General features: G+C 56.8%; 1 protein-coding gene and 1 long non-coding RNA gene across 5 annotated transcripts in view; one reads left to right on the top strand and one right to left on the bottom strand.

Annotated features, from left to right (window-relative positions):
* LOC125918179 (uncharacterized) overlaps window positions 1-855 on the top strand; it is a 1,305-nt gene extending 450 nt beyond the window's left edge. Inside the window, exon 2 of the long non-coding RNA XR_007456390.1 lies at window positions 517-855. This is a non-coding gene — a long non-coding RNA (uncharacterized LOC125918179). The remainder of the gene's footprint in view (window positions 1-516) is intronic.
* On the bottom strand, window positions 700-10,111 carry LOC125918177 (RNA-binding protein with serine-rich domain 1). 4 transcript variants are annotated; one of them, XM_049624213.1, is made up of 8 exons: window positions 10,005-10,111; window positions 6,750-6,937; window positions 6,357-6,512; window positions 5,535-5,726; window positions 5,102-5,204; window positions 4,677-4,830; window positions 2,077-2,218; window positions 700-1,607 (listed from the first exon to the last, which is right to left on the bottom strand). In XM_049624213.1, the coding sequence occupies exons 2-8, from the start codon at window positions 6,818-6,820 to the stop codon at window positions 1,508-1,510; spliced, it is 918 nt and encodes a 305-aa protein (XP_049480170.1). In that variant the 5' UTR covers window positions 6,821-6,937; window positions 10,005-10,111; the 3' UTR covers window positions 700-1,507. The 4 variants fall into 4 exon arrangements, with proteins under 4 accessions (XP_049480170.1, XP_049480172.1, XP_049480171.1 ...); XM_049624215.1 differs by lacking the exon at window positions 10,005-10,111 and adding an exon at window positions 9,909-9,985; XM_049624214.1 differs by lacking the exon at window positions 10,005-10,111 and adding an exon at window positions 9,613-9,831.
* Window positions 10,112-13,866: the final 3,755 nt, after the last annotated feature.

The following is a 13,866-nucleotide window of genomic DNA, read 5'->3' as shown; positions in this document are numbered from 1 at the left end:
CGGCCGACGCCCCTGGAGCGGGAGAGCGGACAGGAAAAGGGGGGCCGCGGGGGGGGGGGGGGGGGGGGGGGGGGGGGGGGGTGCCGGTGGGCAGAAACAGGTGCCCTCACACTGTTGACAGGACCGCGGTGCCACTGCCTCCTTGACAGCAAAGGGAGCACCTGATTTTACTTGCTCTGTCCTGCATTCGGAAACACCCGAAAGGGTCCCCGCTCAACACTGGTGTCCCCCGCCGGGTAGAAAGCCACCGTGCTGCCCGGCAGGACGTGGTCTCGCTGACATCCCATTTGAATACGGATACAGGAAGGGCCAAGTTCAGGGCTGGGTGACTGAAACCTCAATTTTTTACAGTTTCTAAGTCTTCGTTGTAACACAACCGCCTTTTGAGGTGGAAAACCGTTTTTTCATTATTTCGTGGCTAACATAGCAGCAGCCAAGGAGATCGGTTTCTGGTCAGGCGAAATGCCAAGCTCCTGGGAATATAAAGGTGATAAGAGCATCTCTCTCTCCGTGCAGGTCAACCCGCAGGATCTGCCCAACGCCCTGGCGTGCTGACCGGCTGTTCTGCTCAGACTCTGGAAGTGTGCCTGCGGAAATGAACCAAGATGCGGTCGTGTGTTTTCAGTGCCTGAAGTTTTTAGCTTCAGAAGTGAAGCTGTTTCTGGGGTCACAGACAGGAAGGGGGCAGCGAAGCCAGTACTCAGTCTGCAGTCTAATCCCGTTTATTCAACACAATCCCTTCACTCTACACAACAAAGTACAAACACAACAGCGCCTAAAATGCTACAAGTTACAAAACTCAAAACAACAAATTTATAGTACTGACTGTACAATAAAAGCCAAAAAAGCAATGTACACGTTGCCACGGTAACCTGCGAGACCACAGTGAATGACAGGTACAAGGGGGGGGGGTCCTTGATGGCCCCGTGGAGCTGGCTCTCAACTTGTTCACCAAGTGCAGAGAGAAAGGGAGCCGCGGGATGTGGTGTGTGTGCATGAGTACGTGTAAAAACAACCATTTCCGGTGATGAACACAGGGTGTCTGACTGTAGATATCGGAGGAGGACCGGAGCAGGGGGAGCAGGGCCAGGCCAGCAGGATCAGCAGCCGCACGGAAAGCAGGCCCCTTCCTGAGGGACCCCGCAGACCGGCAAGCTCGGGCACGACCAGGCCACTGGCCCGGCCCCCACCCCCGGGCTGGGGCCACACTGCCACCTGGAGCCCTGCGTTGTCCCTGCTGGCTTTGCCACTGAATGGACTCTGAGAAACTGCGAACGTGGGAGCTTTCTAGCCAGAGACCTGGCGGGCGTCTTTACAGGCACAACCCCAAGCCACTAACGCTCCTGCAGCTGGAACTCTGCCTTCAGAGGAAACGCCTCAATCGCTGCCTTCGAAGCCTGCCCTGAGTGAGGAATTTCTCTCCTACCAATCCTCCTGCCGCTACACAAGTGACCGAACTGAAGTGGACGGGACAGAAGTTCCAGGGTGCAGAGCCCCGGTGGCCTGCTTATCGGGAGGAGTTGGAGCTGGAGCGGCTCCTGTGGCGGCGGCGGCCGGGCGAGCGGGACCGCCGGCGCACCGGGGACCTGCGTCTCGGGGAGCGCGACCTGCGGGGAGAGGAAAGACCAAGTCAGACGCCGAGGCTGGCACCACAGACACAGCTCCGCTCCGCGTCTGGAAGGAACGTTCTGTGGCGTTGCACACGTCAACGCTCTAAGCCAGGATGGCTCCCTGACGGCACCGCCTGGGAGCCCTTCCTTCCTGAGGGCCGTGCACGGGGTGGCTCGACACCACCAGCACGGGAGGGCCGTGCTCTGGCCTCTGCCCAGGGACAGCCCCTCCCTCACCTGACTCAAACTCCTCTCCTGAGCCTTCCTGTCCTGTTAGCTAGGAAGGGGACAGGACCCAGACTCCAGAACAGTGGTGCCACCCGCAGCGGTGCCCCCATAGGGCCGTCCCATCCCAGCCCACAGGCTGAGCAGGGTTCCAAGGTCAGCACCATCACGCTGTGTGTGTAAATGAAATAAACCCACACAGGCCTCAAGCAGTCCTCTGGGAGACTCCAAACAGACCTACCTTCTTCTCATCCGTGGGGGCGACCGACGCCACATGGGAGGTGGAGGCAGCATTCTCCTGGGAGGGCTGAATCTCCTGGGCGGTGGCCTCGGCCATGGGGCCAGCACAGCGGTGGCGGTGATCTCCTGGCCATCGATTTGTCCTGTTGAAAAAAAGATCAAGTCACAGAATATCACACCCAGTCACTACTGTGGGTGGTCTGGCCAGGAAACGTGCATACGGCGTGGAAGCGAAGAGGGAACTCGGTCTCGAGGCACCAAGACCCCTCATGCACAGCAGCCACCAAGGGAAGTGCATCCAAGTGGACACCCGAGCCCGTTCACTGATGGGGAAGGGCTGTGCCCTGACCTGAGCCAGAAGGTGGGCCTAGCACTAAGCTGCCTCCTCTAGAAGGTTGGGAGGGACAGGCAAGAGGAGGGGCAGCACTGTGGGGGCTCTGAGGGAAGCAGATGGGGTGAAATGTAAGAGATCCAGAAGGACTGCCCTCGAAGACGTGTGGCCTCTTAGCCAGGGGGCCTGGCCCCCTCTCCCGATACCCGCCGTGGAGATACTTTCCTCAGAGGGCTCCTCCCAGGGGACCAGAAGGTGGCCTCTGGGTGCTGGGTCCCGACGAGGGTAGTGTCCACTGTAGATGGGCCACCAGGTCACTACAACGTGGCGGTGGATGGGGTGGGAGAGATGATCGGCACCCGTGTTTCTAGATGAGCTATGACTGCATCGTGGCTCGGGAAGAAGAAAGTACTACTGGGGCAGGGGAGCAAAACCAAACCAAGGTTCAGCTGTCAAGTCAGTCTTCAGAGTGTGGAAAAAGTGCCTTGGGGAGGGGACTCTGAGTGCAGCCACGTATGTGAATGTAGCCGATGAAAACAGTGAAGGGAGGCGGCTCAGGATGGAGGCCAAGGAGCCTTCAGGGCCTCAGAAAAAGCAAGCAAAGGAGACCAAGGCGCAGACCCAGGAACCTCAGGGGAGCACGCACTCTGGCCCAGTCCAGGGACCGCTCAGGGGACCGAGCACAGCCCTCGTGTGCCCTCTCTCATCTTCTCAGCTCCTACCCTCAAGGCGACAGCAGAGATGGCAAGGAGGTGGCTCAGGCATCTAGACCTGTGTTCAGAATGCACTCACGAGACTTAAGTAAACAGAGCCTGAGGCACCCCCTGCCTCCGCATGGCCCATTGCTAAGGCCAGCCCCAATCAGGAACGTCAAGGACACCGATCATACAGCAATGAAGACAACTCTCTCTTCTGGGCAGCTGCCAGGAAAGGCCAAACTCTTCCACATTCCTCCTGGAGCCAGCACGGAGTTGCTCCACTCGATGGGGCGCAGTACAGTATGTGGACACACACACAGATCCTACCAGAATCTTAAAAAACGTGGGCTACGACCATGCACACCCTGGACGTGGCCGAGTGTCCTGAATTCTTAGCAAGTGCTCCAGCTCTCAAAGACGCATGTTTGACAGTCTCTAAAATGAAGGTGTGGTTAAGATCAAGAGGTGGTGGGCACAGTTCATGACGAACTCCTAAAAAACTTCAAAGGGAACGACTGGTTATGTTTTAGGATTTATTTTGAGAGACAGAGGGGGCAGAGCGAGCAAGAGAGAGCGAGAGCGAGCGAGCGAGAGAGAAACCCAAGCAGGCTCCTCACTGTCAGCACAGAGCCCGACACAGGGCTCTGTCCCACGAACTGTGAGGTCACAAACTGTGAGGTCACGACCTGAGCCAAAATGAAGAACCGGACGCTCAACCGAATGAGTCACTCGCGCGCCCCTCAAAGGGATTTCAGTAGACTGAAGAGAGCTAGCTTAGCATTAAGGGAAAGTTCCTAGCGTCCAAGCTCCATCAGGGCTCCAGGGAAACTAGCCATCACACCATTACACTATTTTTCCAGCGGGTAACAGGCTTCCGAGGACTCCAAGGTTCTGGGGTGTTCAGACTCTTCCCTGCGTGGCCAGATACCCCATGCACAGTGCTGTGGACGGAGCCGGCTCTCCGCCCCAGCTGCGTGGATTACAAGAGCAGCGAGCTGGGGCGGAGACCGATTCCACGCTCCTCAAAGACACAGACGTGAAGACAAGATGGAAACCGGCCATCCAAAACTATTCACAAGTGCTCAGCCGCCGTCAAAACCATTCTGCTCAATACAAAACAGCTATAAATGTCACAAACAGTTAAGATACAAGCTTGAGAGAGATGGGTAAAATGTATGAATTCAGCAAAGTAAACCTAAAAATGCTGAAATGTCAGCATAACAGAAGAGGACTCTCAGAGAGGACAAGAGAAAACACTGCCATACAAAAGCCAAATGCTGGATTATTCACATTCATAACATCGTATAAAATGAACCCCTTCGTTCCTTAAGTTCTCACAGATTGGAAAACTCTAAAGATGTTAACGTATTCATTTTTGCTGAAATTTTCCCAAGAATGCTATCTCATAAACTTGTTTTTGGCGAACACACCCCCACTGGTCAAGGATGGAGTCGGGCGAGAGCTGCAGGGAGCTGGTGGAAACCGGTTTGGAAGGTCCCTCCGCCGGGCCGGGGCCAGCCTCGAGCAGGGAGCAGAGAGGGGGCCCAGAGGGGCGCAGGCAGGGTCACCCACCTCCGTCCATGTGCTTCAGAGCCTTCTCAGCCTCGTCCGGATTCTCAAACTCCACGTACGCGTAGCCTTTAGACAGGTGGGGGTGCATCCTTTCCACAGGCATGTCAATCATTTTAATTTTCCCGTAGGTGGAGAATATCTCCATGATGTGGTCCTAGAGGAAAGAAGGGTCACTCTGATGTGCACCCACCAATCACCCGTGTGGGAGCTGAGAAGTCACCCCGTGCCGACGACAGGCCAGGCACCCGGGGCGCCTCTCTCACACGGAACGACTCGGATAAAGGACTCCGTGCTCCCGCCAGTGTCCTCACAGCCTATGTTCTCGGTTACCTCCAGCAAAGGCCAGCCTCTCCGGTTTTCCACTTAAAACATCTGCAGAAGAGACGTGCCCCCTCTGCCCACTGGACGGAGGGGAGATCCCTCACCTTGGTCACGTTCCTAGTGAGCCTCCCGATGTGCACTTTGGTGGGTTTAGGGGAAGGACTCCGCCTTTTCCTTTCCTTTTCATCTCTTTTGGGCGGTTTGGATCTGATTGAAAAAACACAACAACAGAAACAATTTCTGTCAAGTCAAAACAATTTTTGAAGTGGGGCTGCTAACTGCTACTGTTGAGTTTTTTTATAAGGCAGCTTCCCCTACCAGTTCGTGTATATTCCTGTTATCTCTGCCTCAGAAATCCGACTAAGTAAGACACACGGACTCCTCTACAGGCTACTTTTATAACAGCTACCGTCACTTTATAGCCCCCAGTTTGCAAACTAAGTTCCCAGATGACTGACAGGTTTTGGGGCACCCCCCCCCCCCCAAACCCCCCCCCCAACCCCCCGCCGTGGGAAGCGGTGCCGGAAGGGAGCTTACTTGGAGCGGGAGCGCCTCCTGTTGTCGTGCCTGCGTCGAGAAGGACTCGGGGAGCCAGACGAGCTGCTGGAGCTGGAGCTGCGGGAGGTGCTGGAGCTTCCCGAGCGGCTGGATGCGGAAGAAGAGCTCGAGCCGCTGCTCGAGCCAGTGCTGGTGCTGGAGCCCGAGCTGGAGGTCGAGCTGGACCGGGACCTGACCAGGGAGACAGAAGTGTCACAAGCAGCAGCGGAGGGGAGCCTTTCTTCCCAGCGGACACAGACGAGCCTGTACGTGCTCATGCTCCCAAGAGGCCACCGCTGTCCTCATTATTTTCCAACCTCCATGTCGTCCCCCCACCCCGGGGGGGGGTGGGGACGATATCTACCCCAGCCTTCTCCAGCCAAAGCCCCTGGCAGGGACAGAAAACAGCATTCAAACTGCGCAGGGGCGGGAAAGGAAGGAGCCGCTTCCTAGCCACACAGAAGCCTTGACTGCTGGGAGGTACAGAAAGAGCCTGCGGGTCAGAACACCAATCCATCCTGGAAGGTGGCTACCGAGGGGCTCGGGCTGGCGCTCAAGAGAAGAAATGCAAGCTTTAGGCTCGGGCGATCCAATCACAACTAAAGAAAAAAGCACCTGAGAGAAAAATCTACCCCCAGATGTCTCATTCTTTAACACCATCCTCCATAGGGAACCGGAGCAAACCCCAAAGCACTGTGCTACAGTTAAGGCCTTCATTGACAATCTCACAATCTTGTGTGAATAATTCGGACTACAGAGCAGTGGGCAGGCTCAGCGGACAGAAAGGGGCGTGGCTCTCAGGGCCCCGCCCCGCGGCCCCACCTGGTGCTGCTGCTGCCGCTGGAAGCGCTGCGCCTCTTCCGCGTTTTCTCCCTGCCCCGGTCCTTCTCACTAGACTCCTTGGTGGCCCCTTTATCTTTAGAACGATCCTTGGACTTCTCATCAGAGCGGTCTTTGCGTTTGGTAGGAGAGGGAGCCCTGGATGGTGAGGAAGAGTGTGAGATCACGAGCCCCTCTGACCAAACCCTGAAACAACACTACCCAGGAGGGGATCCGAAGGGCTACAGAGACCCCAGGTGATCACAGAACAAAACGATCTGTGGCTTAGGACACTTCACTGTAGAATGTGAGACATTTCCAATCTTCCCCTTTCTGAGGGTCCCTAGTAACGAGCACCCCCAAAGTAGCACTAGAAAAATCTGACAGAAGGATTACCTAGTGCTGGACTTTTTATTATTTTCTTTGACTCCTAGCAAGCTCTTCTTTTTCACTCCTGATAAATCCATTCTCCCCTTCTGAGGTGTTCAAAGCAGCAATGGCGGCCTCACTTATCTGAACTCTCACTTCTAACTCGAGTCTGAGAAACGATCCCTAATCGATTGCAATTTACGCCAAAGTGCAGCCTAATAACAAGATAAAAGGATTTACAGAGTGAACGTATTGGCAAGGCAACAAATTCGCTTTGCAGTCAAAAGGCGAGCACACGAGAAGATGGCAAGGAACACAGTGAGCAGCGAGCGTCCACAAAGCCAGGAACACACAGGGACCTCTTCCATTTCCTTGGGGAGGGTCCCACCCCCACAGGTAGACCCTCACCTCAGTTTGTGGTCTTTTCCTTAAGGAAAGGGTGGTGGCGCCCGTCACTGTTATTTTACAGGAGGTACAATACCCATTTTGCACTCATAGGTTTGATGAGCCCTCTACCGCCCCCCCCCCCCCCAATACCACAGCACCACATTTGCATGCAGAACAGAAAAAAACCCCAAGAGTGGCTCTCCTGAAAGGGTTACTGGTGTGGTCAGATCTCTTGTTTAACTGCTGTAATTTCCTCGTAGGATACTTTGGATCTAGGCTACGACTGGAAGCAAAAACCATTTCAAAACATTTAATACCCAAATGCAAACAAATAAAATGTTCCCCTATGAACATTTAAAAAGCAGTCATTGCATGGTGCGCCTGGGGGCGGAGGGTTCAGTCAGTTAAGCCTCCAACTCTTGATTTCGGCTCAGGTCATGATCTCAGTTTGAGATTGAGCCTGCATCAGACTCCTCACTGACAGCGGAGGACCTGCTTGGGATTCTCTTTCTCTCTCTACCCCTCCCCTGCTCTCTCTCAAAATAAATAAACTTAAGAAAAAAACCCAAAAAACAGTCATTGCAAATGCAACTTTAGTTAATGATAGGCAGATAGAAGTGTTACACCAGAAGCTACAATGTACTTCAAAATATAATAAAAATTTTGACGCATAAAAAGCAAATGTGGTAGAAATGGGACTTGTACGATCTAGGTGGTGGTTATGAGGGTAGTCACTGCGATTCTTTTAACTTTATGCTTACATTTTTTCCCCAAAATCACATGCGTGGGGGGGGTGGGGGGCACTAGAACTGGATGGCACTGCTCATAAAGGTTTAACAAAGTGTCTGGACTGCAGCACGTGCTCAAAAAATGGTCATTAGTACCATTAGTGAGTATCACTTAGAACAAACTTCAATATTTGCAGTGAGGTTTTCTACAATTTGCTTGAGTTGCAAGCAAAGGTCTCAGGTATTGGTCTCCACTACTCCTAGTTCCTCTTCCTCAAGTAACCTGGACACAGCAGCCAACTGGGATCCTGTTTCACGTTGTGTAGGGGTGCCCAAGATCCTGAATAAATTCTGTGACTCCAGAGTGAAGGCCAGCTTCGGACGATCAGATTAGAGCAGAAGCAAGCAGAACGCCACCTTTGCTGCTCTTTCCCAAGCTGATAACGTCGTTTAAGATGTTCTGCCTTAAAACAGTAAGGTGCTATGGGCACTGAGCAAGCAACCCTGGAGAAGCTTCAGGGGCCTCCGACAAGCGGGAAGTGTAATTCACTGGTTAAGCGTCCAGAGTCAGTGTATCTGTTTAATTCAGAGCTTTGCTGTGTGACCTTGGGTAAGTCATTTAACCGTTCTGAGCCTCAATTTCTCAAAAGCATTATCGTGATAATTACAGTTCCTACACCTCCACAGTCACCAAGATCATTAACCAAATTTATTACTCATGAAAGAAACTTGGCACCTAGTTAAGGCTCAATCAATGTTAGCTTTCCTTAGAAGAAAGGGAAGTTTTTCCATGTTTGGAGGCTTTTTCCCCACGTGAACTCTGGTCTCCCAAAGTCACACATAATCTCTTGAATGCTCACCAGGGGTCCCTGAACCACCCGGTCAGGATCACCAAGTGCAGTACTGTCCAACAGAAACAGAGTGTGAGCTAAAATCCTAAATCTTCTAGCAGCCACATTAGGTAAGTTAACAGATGAAATTGACTTTCAGTAATACAGTGGACACGCTATACCCCAAATGCTATCTTTTCAACATACAATCAGTATAAAAACTCATTAGTGAAATAGCTGCACCCCCACCCCCCACTAAGTCTTTAAACCCTTCAATTTGCCCGGGGTTTTTTTCAAGCGCCCCCCAGCCCCCCGGGCCCCCAGACCCCCCCCCCCCCCCCCCCCCCCGTGTGCTCGGTGACAACAAGCACCACCGGAATTCTTAAACTCTATACGAATTAAGAACCACAGGGTGAGCGAACACTTTGCTGGGCGTGGCCGAGTGCTAGAAAGCAAAGATTGAGGCTCTCTGTTCACACAAGTTCAGGTAACAGCACAGGACCTTGGTTACCTCCCCCATCCTCCGGAAAGGTGCGCGTCCAACAGCCAGAGAGAGAGAGAACAATTAGTTAAACCTCGAGCAGATGGCGTTTCGGCTCAACTCTTCAGAGCACCTTCCCCGTTTAAAAGCACATTTTAGGCACAATTCATGCGAAATAAAAGAAAAAGCCACGACTTCCCTTCGTGGACTTGAACCTTCCCGTAACCTCCCTTGTGGGGGGTAACCCGTCCAACGGAGCTGCATGACATCAGGGGCCGTATCTCCAAGGACTCGCGCGGAAAACGGCACCCGGGAGCCTGGTAAACGGCCGTGGAGTCATGTCTGAATTAATGGCCTCCAAGGGAGGCTCAGCCGGTCTCCCAGGGCACCCCACCAAAGCCACTCCGCACCCACTGGCACGGGCCCCACGCGCGACCTCGCCGCCCCCGTCCGCGTTCACTCACAACTCCCCAGTCCAGGCGCCGGGCCGCGAGCGCTTCCAGGGCAGGGCCTGGCGTTGCGGGCCTGGGTCTCCAACCCGGCGAGAGAGCCCCGAAGGCGGAAGCCGCGCTCCCGGCTGCTCCGAGTCCCGCGGGCCTAGCAGGGCCCGCCGCAGAGGGGGACGATCTGAGGCGCCCTTCCGCCCGCCGCGGCCCCGACCACTTCCGGGCCGCGGCCTCGGCGCCTCCCACTCCACCCGCCCCGGGCCACACTCTTTCTTCTTAGACCCGGTGCCGCGCCGCCAGGCTGCCGTCCCTACCGAGAGGCCGAGGAGCGGGCCGGCTCCACCACGCGCCCCGCCGAGCTTTGCGGGCGGTCCCCGGAGCTCGGATGGGGTCGGATTCCCCCAACTTACATCTTCCCGCCGCCGCAACCTCCTCCCGCTCTCCTCAGCCGCTAAGGCCGGCGCCGCTCTGGCGTCAGGGTTAGGGAGCGGGAAGGCGCCGCTGTCGGGCGCGCAGTGATGACGTAGAGGGCCCTAGCCAATGGGCGCGAGCGAGGGGAATGTTAAAGGGCCACGGCCGTTTTTGGCGAGCCGCGTCGGCGACTCTTGCTCTAGCTCCCTTTCTGAGGAGGTGTCTGGGACTGCCAGGGGCTGGCGGCACGCCTCAGGGGGCCGGCCGATTGTGGGACCGCGGTCGGCAGGGCCGCGCCGTTGCGGCAGCCCCCGGGGCGGCGCGGAGGGGGTTAACGCAGTGGCGGCCTTGCCCCAGCCGTCGCGCGTGCGCACTGGGCAGGCGGCGGGTCTGGCGGTAGCCCGGGCGCGCCACCCTTGACCCCCGTGCTTCGCACGCTGTGCGGCCGGCGGCTGGACCGAGGGCGGTGCGGGCGCTCCGGCTTCTGGCTGCGGGCCGTGGGGGGTCCCGCGGGGCTCAGGCGGCTCAGGGGCCTGAGTGGGTGCGGGGCTGGGTTCGTGCGGTTAAAAACCACGTAAGGTGGGCGGAGTGACCGTGCGGACGCCGCTGCTGCGCGGACGGAGCTCGGCCGGGTTCCGAGACTAGACGGGGGGGCAGTGCGACCGTCACGAACTGGGAGCGAACATCAGGGTAGAAGACAGGACGCGGACGGGGAAGCGCCTCCGAGGAGGTGACACTGCGGCTGAGACCCGAGGGGGAGGGGGCGCCCGGCAGAGGGAAGAGCCGCGCTACGGCGTTGCAAGAAGGGAGGGGAGGCCAGTGTGGCGGCTCGCAGGCCAGGCTACGAAGGTGGAGTTCAGCGGTGGTGGGGCGACGTGGAGGATGTGCAACATCCGGCGCCGAGGCTTCTTCACCCTGGCCGGTGAACAGCGCAGGCAGGGAGGCAGTCAGCCTTCTGGCAAAGCAGTGGCCCGGGCCCAGGCAGGAGGCTGGGAGAATAAAACCCGGCGCCAAAGAGGCTAGCGCTTTCGGGTTTTGTTCCCCACGGGGCCGCCAGCGTTCCCCCACCCGTGTCCGGCAAGCGGTTGTTACTGCATGACCCTTGGTGGGAGCAAGGAAGGTGCACCCCGCCCCAGACGTTGTCCGAACAGGTAGGTGCATCAAGAAAGAGAAGGGAACAGATCGAAATCGGATCTTTCTGGAGAAAGGAACCACTGTGATTTGGAGACAGACTAACCGCTAGGACAAGGACAGGGGAGTCCAGGTTGCAGCTTGGTGACCAGACGGTTGGTGCTGCAGACGCTGTCTGCACGTCATTGTTCTCTGCGCTCTGTGGTTTTCCCAGCCTGTGGATGGTGGTGCCTTTCCCTGTCCAGCCAATCTGGCCCCATCCGGAGGTTGTCAGCTGTGCCCCAACACCTTCACCCCGGGCTGGGGGGTGTCTCAGAGTCACGGACAAAAGGGAGCCCGGAAGGAGCAGCCCCCTCCTGTGTCCCTTCTGCTAAGGCACCAACACATTCCTAGGGGGGATGTGTTGGCAGGCAGGCAGTCAGTCCGGTGCAGGGGCCTCCCTTTGGATTTAGATTTGCCCTGGCGTGGTGGGGGTGCATTTAGAGCATTGAATTCTCTACCGTCATTGTCACGTCTGCCATGGCCACACACGGAGGAGTGAGTGGAACAGAGGGCAGCCCTGGCTCTGCCCTGCAGCCGTCAAGGGGCCCAGAGGGTCAGCACTGGAGACAGGGTGGCCGTGGCAGCATGTCGGAGCCCCACACATCCTGGGCCCACCATCAGTGCATGCCCAGGGCTGCACCGGCACCCTAGGTGGGGAAGGAGTGGGCCAGCGACCCCACCTTGGCAAGGGTGGGAACAATCCAGCCGGGCAGCCAACTCCCGCTACTTTTTAAAAAATGAGCGGAATGCTATAGTTTGGCATGCATATAAATTTTAACACGTTTTATGTTAAATCTAAAAGCATGATTTATTCATACACATGAATTTAATCAAGTTTGTTTCTAAATATTGCTGATTTTTGTTACCAAGTGTGTTATCAGCTGTTGAGCTTTAAAATTTGAGCATCTTTTGCCGTTTTGAAGATGAACAGAATGTGTTCAGAAGAAACATAAGGAAATAAATCTGGAGGCCGCCTGCCCCTGGCCTTCCAGGAGTTCTGGCTTCACCCTTCTTACACCCCTGTGCCAACTTACTGAGGCCCTGGGGGCTGAGGGCTGGGACGCTACGTCCTTCGGGGACCTCGGGAGGCCTTTGGCCCAGGTTTGGTGGAGGGGGGTGGGGCAGGGCTCCTGGAGACTGCATTGGGCAGCCAGCCCCAGGCCTGGAGCACTATACCACAGGCATCTTTCAGGCTTTGCCAGTGTCCTGAGCCCCTCCCTTCCCTTCCGGTGTCGGGGGCCACCTGCTGGCATGTGGCACTGCTCTCCATTTGGAAACGTACCCTTGTCAAGACAGAATATTCCCTCTGCCTTCGTTTTCTGTGGGCCTCTGCAGTGCTTGCCCTTGGAGGTTGGTGACCGGGGACACGGAGAGGGTTTAGTGGTAGTCTGGATGGTGCTGGAGGTCACAGTGCGCCATCCGGGAGCCTCAAGTAGGCATTGCATCCCCGAGAAAGGACTCCTACCTACCGCTGAGAGTCCCTGCACCAAGGGCAGGGGTGGCCCGGCCAGGTAGAACAGAAGAGTTTGGGTGGAGTCAGGGAGGTGGTGATGGCTCGGTGGCCTTGAGGGAGGCATTAGAAGAGGAGGCCTAGGTCTCTCTGTGGAGGTGAGAGCCTGCAGCTCCTGCAGGAGCCCAGGAAGAGGCACTGGCTGGTCCTTCTCGGTGGCCAGGCTGGGCCTTAAAGGGTCAGACAGCCAGCGAGGGTCTGGAGTTGTGGGGAGCCTCTCTGGCTGCAGGCTTGTGCCTCTAAGGTGTGGGTTGTCGGGTCCTGAGACCTCTCCCATCTCCCTGCCAGCAGGTGACTCTGGACTCTCCTGGGGGTGGCTGAGCAGTGAGCTGGGGGCTTGTGCTGGTTTTCATGCCCAAAGCCCCATGTTCATTTCTGCCCCAGGGAGGTCAAGGATAGTGTGCCTGAGCCGGGGCGGTCACAGCTGGGCGAGGAGCAGTGGAGCTCGTACGCTGCATCGTTGGCGGACCTGTGGGCCGTGTCGCAGTGTCTACTGGGGCCAAGATGGCTTGGCCCTGCTCCTAGGACCTACGTTGTGCCATCCACAGCCAGCCGACTTGGGACTTCTCCAACCCTGCAGGCGTCTGATGCCAGCCTCTGTGTGGTGTAGGCCGGGCCCCAGGAGCGGGGCCTGGGCAGCCCTGTGTGTTGAGGAAGGAAGGCAGGGCCCCCGCTCCCCGGGCCCGACCCCGTAGCTTCAGCTCCTCGTGCCTGTTTGAGGACAACACCACGTGGGCCTATTAGGTGGGGATGGGACTCCAGGGCCCAGCACCCCGCTTCCTGGTGCTCTCCTGGGCGGGCTGCCGGGGTCGAGACCTCTGCCTTGTCGCGCCTTCTCAGGCAGCCTCTCAACCTACCTGCCCTGAGCCCCCTCGTGCAGGGACCCCAGGGGCTTTGCTGTCCTTTGGGAAAGGGAGATAGGCTTCAGGGAACCTCCCAGGGTTTGGAGGTGGACCTGAGCTGGGGTTCAAGGAAGGCACCTCGTGTCTGCAGAGTGGGATATCACACGTGGCCCGCTTGCCTCAGCTGAGGGGTGGAGTGAGCAGCCTAATCCTGACTTTGGTTTTGGGGCCACCTCTTTGCTGCAGGAGCCCCTCTGGGTCCAGATAGAGCCCAAGCTGTCTGCCCAGGAATGTCCCTTGGTGTGCAGGTAAGGGCCACAGGGTCTGGGTGAGCAC

Source organism: Panthera uncia, unplaced genomic scaffold, assembly GCF_023721935.1.
Source record: "Panthera uncia isolate 11264 unplaced genomic scaffold, Puncia_PCG_1.0 HiC_scaffold_515, whole genome shotgun sequence".
Taxonomy (NCBI): domain Eukaryota; kingdom Metazoa; phylum Chordata; class Mammalia; order Carnivora; family Felidae; genus Panthera; species Panthera uncia.
The sequence above is the reverse complement of the archived record's forward strand: the minus strand, read 5'-3'. Positions and strand labels throughout refer to the sequence as shown.